Raw genomic sequence first — 13,255 nt, forward strand, 5'->3', positions numbered from 1 at the left:
AATATCAGCATGGTCCTAAAAGAATCAAGCTGTGTCCCCCCCCCAGCTCAATCAGCAGCTCTGTTGATACATAAATCAGAATAGGATCTGCTCACTCTCTCATAACTGCGCTGGCTCTGTAACGCAGGAGTAAAAAAGAAGATATGATGTAATAAGTACAAGAAGCAGAACTGTTGAGTAAAAGTGCTTTAATGGTCATTTTTCTGAACATAACTACATTTTAAACCCCCATATTGCAATTATATTTTACCGTAGCAGCATGTAACCTGAATGGTCTGCTATATTGATATGTGCGCCTAATTAACATTAGGAGTTAAACAAGCATACTCAGAGGATAATAGGCCTTTAAGAATAAAGAGTAGTAGGGACAAAAACCTGATAGCTATAGGCTATGGGGAGAGTGGAACACCCTGTAAATATACCACAAGTGTCGGGCTTTAGCAGGTTTGAGGAAAAAGAGGGGCCACAGCCAAGGACTTGGCACTCTTCCCAACACAGCCCTCTGCTGACCCCACGGATATTTTATGGTATGCAACCATGGTTGGCACAAGACAACTATGAAGAACTAAGACAACAGCAGTGCAGCTCCTGCTGGATCTGTGCTACAGGCAAGAGCCAAGAAAGTGCAGAAGAGTAACCCCGTTATGTAACTGCCTCCACTTTCCTTCCCCATGAGTCCCCAGGACTGAGATGCTATATCTTCACCACTCTCCTCAGATGTGAGGGGTTTTGGGAACATGGAAACAGGTTTGGGCCTCCATCTGTTCATTAAAACAAGAACAAAAAACTTGTATAAGTTATATGGGACCCTAGATGTACTATAGTAATATATCAGTTACCAAATAACATGAAGATTCTGTTCACATGTTTTAATAAAAATAAAAGATTAAGTTTTTATACTTTGTTGCCTGAAGTTAAAGTACCCAAACAAGAGTGACTTAATTTTCATGGATACTGAGCATCCCCTGAAGTCACCAGGAGCTGCAAGTGCTAAGCACCTCTGAAAATTAAACCACTTTTTTGGCAACCAAATTTGGAAAAATTTTGCTGAGGTCATTAGCAGGCACACAACGGCCCAAAGTGGACACTGAACCAGATAGAATCTTATGGCGGTTGAGCAGACTGGTAAAAAAAGGTCAATTGTGTAAGGTTAATTACTGACAGCTAAGTGTCCGTATTATTAGTTATCCCTTCACAGCTTCAAAAGCCAGGGCCTACATAGGTTCAAGTACTAGGAAAAAGCAAGCTTTCACAGCAGTGCTGGAAAAAACTAAAAGGAAACATGGGCAGAGCGAGGTGCCCGATCTGTGGGATCATATGAGACCCAGACAAGAGCCTCCGAAGTAGTATAAACAGAGGGTTGACAAGGAAAGGGAGCAAAATATTTTAACACATTTTCAGGTCAACATGGTAAAACTCAGGGAGCCGTGACTGGCTGAAACCACCCTGCCCGCTAAGCCAATAAAGCCACCAACTGACATCCTCATTGGCAGTTGTAGCAGAGAGGCAGAGTGAATGAGCTGCCCCCTGACTCCTAGAGGTTGCCTCTCCACATCAAGCCAACCTGAGCCATGCTGGCAGGCAGACTGAAGCAGCTTGCACTGCCTGCAACACATGTATAGACAAATTTTAAAAAGAATTAACAGGGGGAGGTGAGTTAATGGGGGGAAAAAAAGAAAAAAGAAAACCACACATACACGGGAGGTATAGCAACAGGTACTACCCCAAATTACTTATTTACTAGATAGAATCCCTGCACTACATAACCTTAGTGCATGCAAGACAGAGCCCATGCTCATATTAGAGAGCCCGTGGATGAAGACAGACATTATTACACCAGTAACACCACTGTCATTATTTAAACTGATTGTTTTCTTAGGAGAAATACTTAATGCGCACTGCATTCCAAAGGACTTCTGTTGATGAATCAGAGCAATAGCTAGAGTTATGAATAGAGCAGATGTGTTATATGAATTTCTCCTTAGAGCTCTACCAGTACCAGCAAGTTCAATTCTGGGGCTTCTCTTGTACAAGGGACTGATTATGTAGACTTATTCTAACATCCAATGGGAATTAGTATTAAGTCAAACTTTCATTTGTAACCCAAGCCAAAATTTGAAGCCAGGACTCCAGCAGTGCAAGGCCAGTGTATTAACTAAGTGTTCCAAATAGTATCCCCTTTTTTGATTACAGGAAGGCCTGAGTCCAACACTTCTATTTTAAACCCATTTTCCATGCCTTTAGAACTCCATCACTACTCTAGGTTATAGTACTCTCACCCTTGGAGCACATTTATTTTTGTGATAAGACTATAGAGCAAGAGCTTCAAAAATTGTGCCAAGAGAGATAGTCCCCTAAATCCATACTTAGATGCCTAAATATGTGGGGCAGATTTCAAAAGAGCTTGGCTGGGGAGTGGGGGTAGGAGAAAGATGTTTGTTTTTGAACAAACAATACTGGTTCTCAGACTTATAGATATTAAGGTCAGAAGGGACCATTATGATCATCTAGCCTGACCTCCTGCATAATGCAGGCCACAGAATCTCACCACCCACTCCTGCAATAAACCTCTCACCTATGTCTGAGCTACTGAAGTCCTCAAATTATGGTTTAAAAACTTCAAGGTGCAGAGAATCCTCCAGCAAGTGACCTGTGCCCCATGCTACAGAGGATGACGAAAAACTCCCAGGGCCTCTTCCAATCTGCCCTGGAGGAAAATTCCTTCCTGACCCCATATATGGCGATCAGCTGAACACTGAGCATGGGGCAAGATTCACCAACCAGATACCCAGGAAAGAATTCTCTATAGTAACTCAGATCTCACCCCATCTAACATCCCATCACTATTTACCATGAATAGTTAAAGATCAATTAATTGCCAAAACCATGTTATCCCATCATACCATCCCCTCCATAAATTTACCAAGTTTAATCTTGAAGCCAGATAGATCTTTTGCCCACACTGCTTCCCTTGGAAGGCTATTCCAGAACTTCACTCCTCTGATGGTTAGAAACCTTGGTCTAATTTCAAGTCTAAACTTCCCGATGGCCAGTTTATATCCATTTGTTCTTGTGTCCACATTGGTACTGAGCTTAAATAATTTCTCTCCCTCTCCGGTATTTCTCTCTCTGATATATTTATAGAGAGCAATCATATCTCCCCTCAGCCTTCTTTTGGTTAGGCTAAAGAAGCCAAGCTCCTTGAGTCTCCTTTCATGAGAAGTTTTCCATTCCTTGGATCATCCTAGTAGCCCTTCTCTGTACCTGTTCCAGTTTGAATTCATCCTTCTTAAACATGGGAGACCAGAACTGCACACAGTATTCCAGGTGAGGTCTCACCAGTGCCTTGTATAACGGTACTAAAACCTCCTTATCCCTACTGGAAATACCTCGCCTGATGCACCCCAAGACCGCATTAGCTTTTTTCACGGCCATATCACATTGGCGGCTCATAGTCATCCCAAGGTTCTTCTCCTCCTCCGTTACTTCTAATTGATGCGTCCCCAGCTTATAACTAAAATTCTTGTTATTAATTCCTAAATGCATGACCTTACACTTCTCACTATTAAATTTCATCCTATTACTATGACTACAGTTTACAAGGTCATCCAGATCCTCCTGTATGATATCCCGCTCCTTCTCTAAATTGGCAATACCTCCCAGCTTTGTATCATCCGCAAACTTTATTACCATACTCCCACTTTCTCATTTCTCTGGGTTCACAATCAGGGATGCAATAATTTCTGAACATTAAGTTCAAATCATGTGAGTAATCAGAAATGAAGCATCTCAATGCTGTATCCTTTCTGCAGGTTTGAGCTGTGCTCATCTTACCAAGTTCTCTCAAGCAGCAGCTTATGAAACAGACGTGAGGCCACAAATATTGCACTGAAAAATGTAAGGTCCTTTTAAAGTGACATTTCAGTAATGTTGTAGATTTCATCAACTTTTATGTAGGGATATTAAGCAGGTATCTATATCATGGTCTGAGTACATAACTTGAAATAGTTTTAGAATTCAACTCCACAACAGTGAGAAACCATGGAAACTCAAGAGTCAAGGCTATTCATGTAAACTCTGCCCCATAAAGATGCCATCATCCAACCGCTCCTTCTTTCAACAAAGGGTATTGAAGAGGAGCATGAAACATTGGTTTTCCCAATCTGCTTCATACGTCACCAGCATTAAGTGGGCTGCTGTCACATCACAAGTTCTTTTAACACACATCCTCTAATTTCATGCAGATTTATAGAGAACACGTTACCATTGTGTCTAATGTAGTTTTTAATGGCCTTAAGATGTGCTGGAGACATTTTCCTGTGTACCCTGGGCCCCACTCTTGTAACCCTTCCAATCTGGCAGGCCAGGCCAGATGACAGAGATGGGCAAACTACAGCGCACGGGACCGTTCTGCCTGGCCTGACCTCCTGGCCTGGGAGGTTAGCCCTCTGCCCCTCCCCTGCTGTTCCTCCTCCCCCTCAGCCTCAGCTCACTGCACTGTTGGCGCAACGCTCTGGGAGGCGTGGCCGTGAACTCTTGCCAGGCAGAGCAGCTGCAGAGCCCAGCCTGACCTGGTGCTCTGTGCTGCGCGGGGCGTGACTGGCTCCAGCCGGACAGCACAGCTTCCTGTCCTGGTGCAGCTGTGCATCCTGCCACTGGTGCTCCAGGCAGCACAGTAAGGGGGCAGGGAGCGGGGTTGGATAGAGGGCAGGGGAGTTCGGGGGTCGGGAGAGTGGTCAGGGGTGTGGATGGGGGTCAGGGTATGGGGGGCTGAATGGGACGGGAGCAGTCAGGGGACAGAGAGCAGGGGGGGTAGGGAGGGGCAGAGGGGGCAGGAGTCCTGGGGGGGACCCCCATCAGGGGGCAAGAAGCAGGGGGGGCTGGGCCACACCTTGCTGTTTGTGGAGGCAGAGCCTCCCCTAACCGGCCTCCATACAATTTCTGAAACCCTATGCGGCCCTCAGCCCACCTTCCTCCTCAAGCCCATTCAGGAGCTCCTAGTGAATGAAGACCCCTTCCCTTAACTGCTTATGAGCTCCAGCCAGCCTGTGTTCTTTCCTTTTTCAGGGAAGAGGGCAAGGACTGCAGGCCCTGATGAGCATGAAAAGTCTCTTTGGCCTTAAGAGATAAGGCAGCAAGGGTGTACCTAAAGAACCTAGGCTTGAGAGTGGGGCTAACTGGCTTTACGGAAAACAGATCCTGTGAAGTTAACTTGATATTTTTTGACGAGATTACAAAATTGGTTACTAAAGGTAATAGTGGTTACATAACATACTTAGACTACTGTAAACCATTTCACTTGGTACTGCACAAGATGTTGATTAAAAATAACATGGCACACAATAGTGGATTTAAATCTGGCTAATGGATAGGTCTCAAAAAATGTGACCATAAATGGGAAATAGTCACCAGGCAGGTCTGTTTCCAATGGAGTCCCGAAGGGCCCTGTTCTTGGCCCTACGCTACTTAACATTTTTTACTAATGGCTTGGAAGAAAATGTCATCACTGAATCTTTGCAGATGGGGGAGTGGTAAATAATGAGGACAGGTCAAAGGTCACTAAATACAGAGCAATCTGGATCACCTGGTAAACTGGGCACATGCAAACAGTGTAAACGTATCAATTTAAGAACAAAGAATGTAGGCCACACTTACAGGATGGGGGACTTTATCCTATGAAGCTGTGACTAGGAAAGAGATTTGGGGGTGGTGATGGAGGATAATCAGCTCAACATGAACGCCTAGTGCAATGCTGTGGCCAAAAGAGCTACTGCAATCCTGGGATACATGAACAGGAGAATCTTGAATAGGAGTAGAGGTTATTTTACCATTGTATTTGGAACTGGTGCAACTGCTGCTGGAGTACTGTGTCCAGTTCTGGTGCCCACAGTTCAATAAGTATGTTGATAAGTCAGAGACATCTTGAGCCAGAAGAGCCAAGAGAATGGTTAAAAGATTTAAAAATCTGATTTACAGTGTGATCAACCCAAGGAGTTCAATCTGTTTAGCTTAACAAAGAGAAAGTTAAGGGGCAACTTGATCACAGCACATAAGTATCTACATGGGAAACAAATATTTAATTTTAGGCTCTTCGGTCTAGCAGAGAAAGGTATAATGCAATCCACTGGCTGGAAGTTGATGCTAGTTGAATTCAGACTGGAAATAAGGTGTAAATTTTTTAAACCATGACAGTAGTTAGCCATTGGAACACTGTACCAAGAGTCACTGATGGAGACTCCACTGTGACAATTTTAAAATTAGGATGGATATTTTTCTAAAAAGAAGATGTGCTCTAGGAATTATTTGGGGGAAGTTCTATGGCCTGTGTTATACAGGAGGTGAGAGACTACATGATCATAATTACCTTCTAGCCTTAGAATCTATGAATCCCATTCACACGTGTAAAATGATAGTCTAGTAATCTAACCTCCCATATGACATGGCCATAGAATTTCCCCAAGATAATTTCACTGCTTCTCTTTTAGAAAGGCATGCAATCTGGATTTTAAAATAGTCAGTGATGGAGTATTCACCATTACCCTTGGTAAATTGTTCCAAAAGCTAATTATCCTCACAGTTAAAAATGTATGCTTTATTTCCAGTCTGAATTGGTCTAGTTTCAACTTCCAGCTATTGGATCATGTTCTCTGCTACACTGATGAGCAAATTTTACAAGTGGACAAACTGAAGTACAAAGATTAAATGACTTGCCCAGTCATGAGATAAATGAGCCGAGATTAGAACTCAGATTTCCTGAATCACAGTCTTCTGTATTACTTCACATCCCAAACTCAGGGGCTCCCATCACACTTCTTCATTTACACAATCCACTGCCCCCTATCTACTGTTCTCCTCAACCCATGAGGCCTCTGTCTGCTCACATCCAGAATTGCTGTATGGACCATGAGCCACATAGATTGCCATTTCCTTTCTCCCCACTCCAGCATCCAAACATCAGATATTTCAGTCCAGAAGGTAGTACTCTTAGAAAGTTTATTTACATACAAGCCTCGCAAAAAAAAAAAAAGTGCTTCCACAAGAATAGTTAGAGCAGGAGACAGAGCTCTCATGAGAAGCTGGACCCAGACTATGGACTCATGACAAGAGAAGAATGACTACACATCTCACAGTGTTAGGCATAAAATACACAATAAACGTCTTTGACTTAGACTGCATGAAGAGCTTACTGTGAAAAAGTTATGAGCCTAGTGAGAGACAGGGAGGGGGAAGAGGACTCTACCTGCAAGTTACTCCAGCAGGGAGGGAGGGAGAAGAAAGAAAAAAAGAAAATTTTGTCTGATCTTACTAAACTGTGAGGTGTTGATATAACCACTACGGTCAAAAACATTTCTAGACGGAAATATAAATGCAAGCCATGCTAACCAGTAGGAAAGAAAAAGTAGAGGATTTTTAAAAACTCTGCTTATTAACCTTTTCCTTTTTGTTTTTCTTCCCAGAAAGAAATAAAAGCTCAGTTGTATATAGATCAAGTTGTCAGACAGCACTTTTGTCCATAGCCTGCGCTTCCCTAATATAGCTGAACATTCTTCACAGCAGGCAGAGAATTTATTAAAACATGGCAACCTGCTCGGATGGCAAACAATACATGTTGAAAAAAAAAGTTAGCACGCGAACATACTAAACTCAAACTGAGAAGCAAGAATAGCCTTTAGAGCAGTGGTTCTCAACCTAGGGGCGCCGCTTGTTCAGGGAAAGCCCCTGGCAGGCCGGGCCGGTTTGTTTACCTGCCACGTCCGCAGGTTTGGCCGATTGCAGCTCCCACTGGCCTTGGTTCGCCGCTCCAGACCAATGAGGGCTGCGGGAAGCGGTGCGGGCCGAGGGACGTACTGCCCGCCCTTCCTGCAGCCCCCATTGGCGTGGAGCAGCGAACCACAGCCAGTGGGAGCCACGATCGGCCGAACCCGCTGACGCAGCAGGTAAACAAACCGGCCTGGCCTGCCAGGGGCTTTCCCTACACAAGCGGCGCACCGAGGTTGAGAACCACTGCTTTGCAGGATCACAGGATATTAGTGAAATAATTTGCTGAAACAGGAGAATTATATATGAAAAAAGTTAATTGATATTACATGATCTATGCAATTGGTTACGAAACTGAATTCATCCCAAAACCCCTGAATATTTTTTCCTCTTGAAGGGAACTAAAAATATTTAACATGAAAGTAGACAGCTGAATCAGAAAAAAAACTAACTGTAGGATTTATTGAAGAGAAGTATGCCAATTCACAAGTCAAGTTGCAGAAACAGGCAATGCCACACAAGGGATCAGAGTATAGGTCCTACCTCTGTCCCATGCTGCCAGCATTTCCTGGAGGAATGTCCCATATTGCCCCCTTCAGGTCAATCTGAGGAACTGCATTAGAGCACAACAAAACCATTTCCAAGCCCTCACCGACTAGAACAGGGGTGGCCAATCTGTGGCTCTTCAGAAGTTAATATGCAGCTCCTTGTACAGGCACTGACTCCAGGGCTGGAGCTACAGGTGCCAACTTTCCAATGTGCCAGGGGGTGCTCACTGCTCAACCCCTGGCTCTGCCACAGGCTCTGCCCCCACTCCACCCCTTCCCACACCCTCCCGAGCCTGCTATGTCCTCACTCCTCCCCATCCCATCCCAAACCTCCTGATCAGCTGTTTTGTGGCATGCAGAAGGTGTGGGGAGGGAGGGGGAGGCGCTGATCAGCAATGCTGCCGGTGGGTGGGAAGTGCTGGGAGCCGGGGAGGGGGTGCTGATGGGGGGCTGCTGATGTGTTACTGTGGCTCTTTGGCAACATACATTGGTAAATACTGGCTCCTTCTCAAGCTCAGGATGGCCACCCCTGGACTAGAAGGTTCATCACCACAACTGGGAGAATACGCAGGTGGTTTCCTGAAGAGTTCCCCTTTCCCCATATATTCCCTTGGAACTGACTTGAAACGTCACTACGCTCTCCTCCTGAAGCCCCACCTCTGCTACAATGCGTCTAGTGCCAGCTTGTGGTTAGAAAGAGTTAGCACTTGATTTACAATAAAAAAATTTTAAGTATTGTACTAGTTTTACTGTGCATTACTACCTTCACCTTTCATGTCACTTGTAATCTTGGGACTGTAAACTCTTCAAGGCAGAAAGTACATCTCCATACATTTGTGCTGCAACTCCTGGGAGCACTCTATCCTTATTGTGGCCTCTCAGTACGGTAGAGGAAGATTGTCAAAGGCAGAAGTGGCAGTTAAGCACCATATTCCCATTCAAAGCCTTTCCACAGATATTAAATAATTTGGACAAAATTAGTACCCCAGCTGGACATAGTGACAGAACCAAAGTCTCACATGCTATTTCTTGGATGGCAGTTGCAAAGATGTCTCAAATACAGAAACAATATTTCAACTTTTTCTAGAAAGTCATCACTAGGGTTCTTTCTTTGATCAGGAAATACTAAATAGTGTCAAATTCAAATCTAGTTTATTCAGGACCCCGTTGTGTGTATTAAATCATTCAAGTCATAAATATTGACTAATGCAATTAATTACAGGATTTCAGACTATTAGCCCAAACTGAATTTCCTTGCTTTGGTGTGTTTACATCACAGTCTTAGTAATAGTTTTTGCACTTAAGAATCTTTAAAATACAAAGTTTTTAAACCAACATGCTGTGCAGGGAAAGATCTTATGGGGCTCATTAAAACAATCCACTTCTTGAGATTCAGCACCACCACTTTAGGGAAGCTCCAGTTGGCACAGAATTGCTCTTTAAAGGGTTTTAACTGCACAGAAAAATCAAACTGCAGCAAGATATTTGTAGACAGCAAGTTAGTTAACCAATTAAAATAAGACTTAAAAGGAACTCTAGATTTTAGAGTTATGATACAAGGAGTAGGTTAGAAAAATTTAAGTTTCTGTACCTAGCTTAATTTCACCAGAACTACTAAACAGTTAACCCAATCATTTTAGTTTGCAGAAATGCCTTAAAAACAGAACATTTGTTAAGAAAGTACATACTGGAGAGTCAAACTTTTTAAAAGAGTATTTTAGTTGTTACCATAATGTATAAATGCAAATACGAGGCATTCTGTGACCATAAGCACATCTCTGCTTCACCATGTTCTAACCCCAGGAATGCTTGTGAGGCTCTTCAAAGCCACAGTACTCCTAGTCGTGTTTGCACTATAATTTTTTGTTTGTACGTCACTGTGTTGTCGGATCTGTGATACCTTCTCTCCCAATTCAAATGCAGAAAATTTGCAATGTATAATGTAACCTCCACACCTCACTTTTTAAAAAAAAAAAAAAATCTAACATAGAGGCTATATATATATATATATATATAAATATAAAGGTACCTCCACTAATAGAAAAGCTGCTGCATTTAGACACTAGCATTGTGCAAGGACCCTATGCAGTAAGCTTTACAGTGGTGGATAAAGTTGGGTTCTGTATGTAACTTAGCATGAGGGACAGGAAAGAGGAATACCATATATTCCCCTTCATCAGATGCATTCAGTGTAAGTGAGCTGTAGCTCACAAAAGCTTATGCTCAAATAAATTTGTTAGTCTCTAAGGTGCCACAAGTACTCCTTTTTTTTTGCGAATACAGACTAACAAGGCTGCTACTCTGAAACCTTACACTAAGTGTGTTTCAAAGTCCTGCCCACATTAGGGAAATTAAGAGAAACAAACAAAAAAATACATACATAGCCAAGAATGATTTGGCTCCCAGTGCAGACCTATGAGCAATTTTTTTGTTTTGTTTTTTATAAGTCATCTAAGGCGGTTCCTAGGCACCCAAAACCATGGCAGTATCTTAACACTAGTTTCAGAGCGGTAGCCGTGTTAGTCTGTATCAGCAAAAACAACAAGATGTCTTTGTGGCACCTAAAAGACTCACAAATTTATTTGGGCATAAGCTTTCGTGGGCTAGAACCCACACTAGTGACACTTGGAGAGCTCTATTATTATCAAAGGAGCTCAACTGGCATTAACAACAGTGGAAACCATCTGAAAGATTTCCCTAGCATGGACAGGGTCAGAAGGTCACAACACTGGCACTCTCTCCCCTGCAAAAAAGGTAACAGCTGTAACTTACAAGAGTGAAATCAGGATTTCACTCTTCCCTGTAGGCCTTTGTGTGGAGAGAGAGAGAGCACCTAGCAGCCACTGCTGTAACTAGCCTAGCATCTACTACTGCCTAATTTGTGCCAGGGCTCAGACCTGGCATCTCTAGGCTTGACACAACGGTTATGAAAATTAAATAAATTGCTTGAACTCTGGCACCCTGTTCATTACAGATTAAGCACTGACCTGCTATAAGCCACCAGAGGTGTGGAGAGGAGCCACACAGTGGAACCCGTGCTGAGCCTAGGGTTGCCAAACCTCCAGGATGGTCCTAGCTGAGCCGGGGCAAGGGCAGGAAAGGGCACGCGGGAGGGGGGGGGGGGGGGAGAGAGTTATTTCACGGGGCCAGTTGCGCACCTCACACTTCCCCATCCCACACTTCCCCAGCTGAGCAGCCCAAGCCCGGGGCCTTCAGGCTGCGGCACAACCGTTTGTCCCTTTTTTCCTCCCGCGCAGCCCCAGGCAGGCGAGCCCGGCGAGCCCGTCCCCATGACACGCACGTGCGCGGTCAGCCCGTGGGGCGGCGGGAGGCCGAAGGGACGAGCCAGGGCGCAGGCGGGGGCCAAGGTCGGGGGGGGGGGGGGGGCGGCACCGAGCGCTACGGCGCCGCCGGGCGCGGAGCGGGCCGGGCACACGCGGGCGCTGCACCGGGCTGGCGGGGGAGCCGCACGGGGGAAGCAGCGGGGCAGGGGCCGGGTCCCTCCCTCACTCACCCTCTGCATGGCTTTCAGGATCAAAGCCAGCTCATAGCGGGGCATCCTCCTCCTGCTGCTGCTGCTGCTGCTGCTGCTGCTGGCGGCGCGATGGGGGCAGAGCGTGGGGGGCGGGGGCGCGGCGCGGCGGGGCTGGGCTGGGGCTGCTCGGGCGCGGCGCGGCGCTGCTGGGTCCCAGGCTGCACAAGCGGGAGGCGAGCGCGCGTCGCTGCTTAAAGGGCGCCGCCGCCAGCTGCGCAGGCTCCGCCCACAGCGCCGCCCCGCCCCCCCACCGGCCTCGGAGCCAGGCCCCGCCGAGTTCAGCCCCCCGGCCGGGCTAGGCGCGCCCCCTCCCCCCCACGCCCGCCCCCTCCGGCCCGCAGCCGGCCGGGGGCTGCGCGGGGCTGGCGCCCGGCGGGGGTCGCAGGCGGCCCGAAGCGTGCGGGGGGGAGGGGCCGCCTCCGAACCGCGTGCGTGAGGCGCCAGCCCCGCCCCCTCCTGCGGCGGCTTCCGCGCTGCCGAGGCTGCTGCTGCTGCTGCAGGGAGTGGAAGTTTCCACTGTGTCCGCCCCCCCCCCCCCCCCCAGCAGGCACAGACAGATACACACACTCCCACCCCCCCCTCCTCCTCCGCTCGGGGAGCGCACGGGGCAACCGAGCCAACGCCTGACACACGCACACTCTGCCCCGCCCCCCTCCTCTCCCCGTCAGTGACGCCCGGCCTCACAGACCTCTCCGGACGGTGGGGGGCAGCTGGCAGGATGTTCCAGAAACATCGGCACAGACACACCCCTGTGCCAGGGGCACCGCCCCGCCCAGGCCGCCAGCCTCAGAGGGCCCCGTAGGCATACACCCACTGGGGCCAGTGACTCCCTGCCCCACTGAGAGGTGCTGCCAGGGGTCCACACCCACACATCGCTCAGTGTTCCACGCCCCTGGCTCCTACACGCACACACCCCCTGCTCCTGGAAAGGGAAAACACTTCAGTGCCAGAGAGCCCTGACACAGTCCAAGGCATCTGATCTGTATTCCCCCCCCCCCCCCCCCCATGGCCCACCAAGCACATCCACTCTAGGCTCCTGGCTCCTCAGCCATCACCTGCCTTGGATTGAGACCCGCATCCCTCCACCTCCTGACCAAGGTTTTTCTAGACTACACAATTCCCTACAAGCCAGACGGCCTAAACAGGCCAGCGTCTGCAGGTTGCTTTCTCTCCAAACGGCATGAACAGCATAATTGCCTATAGTTATAATTTACCACTGAGCATTTTAAAAGCCATGAACCCATAACTGGGTTTTCCCTATGTTTATAAGTGCATAGCTCTCTCAGATTCAGAACCAGAACCCAAACTGGGCAGATCAGCCTGTTTCCTTATACAGATCCTTTGTCCTCCAACCTCCAGGAACAGGTAATCAGCAGACAATTACCTTTTCAGAGCAGAGCTTCAAAAGGCTGGG

General features: G+C 46.9%; 2 protein-coding genes across 3 annotated transcripts in view; both read right to left on the minus strand.

The window, feature by feature from the left end:
- The window catches only part of SLC5A3 (solute carrier family 5 member 3), a 28,588-nt gene extending 16,640 nt beyond the window's left edge, over positions 1-11,948 (minus strand). The window contains exon 1 of the mRNA XM_037904593.2: positions 11,821-11,948. The gene's annotated coding sequence lies outside the window, so the exon portion shown is untranslated. The remainder of the gene's footprint in view (positions 1-11,820) is intronic.
- Positions 1-12,651, minus strand: part of MRPS6 (mitochondrial ribosomal protein S6) — a 73,620-nt gene extending 60,969 nt beyond the window's left edge. Inside the window, exons 1-2 of one of the 2 annotated variants that reach the window (XM_043538265.1) lie at positions 11,901-11,947; positions 11,821-11,869 (exon numbers count right to left, since the gene is read on the minus strand). In XM_043538265.1, the coding sequence (XP_043394200.1) occupies positions 11,821-11,865 (45 nt within the window). In that variant the 5' untranslated portion in view covers positions 11,866-11,869; positions 11,901-11,947. Of the gene's footprint in view, positions 1-11,820; positions 11,870-11,900; positions 11,948-12,529 lie in introns of those variants that run through there. The other variant, XM_037904608.2, reaches the window with a different exon arrangement.
- Positions 12,652-13,255: the final 604 nt, after the last annotated feature.

The sequence above is a fragment of the Chelonia mydas genome, chromosome 1 (genome assembly GCF_015237465.2).
Source record: "Chelonia mydas isolate rCheMyd1 chromosome 1, rCheMyd1.pri.v2, whole genome shotgun sequence".
NCBI lineage: Eukaryota > Metazoa > Chordata > Testudines > Cheloniidae > Chelonia > Chelonia mydas.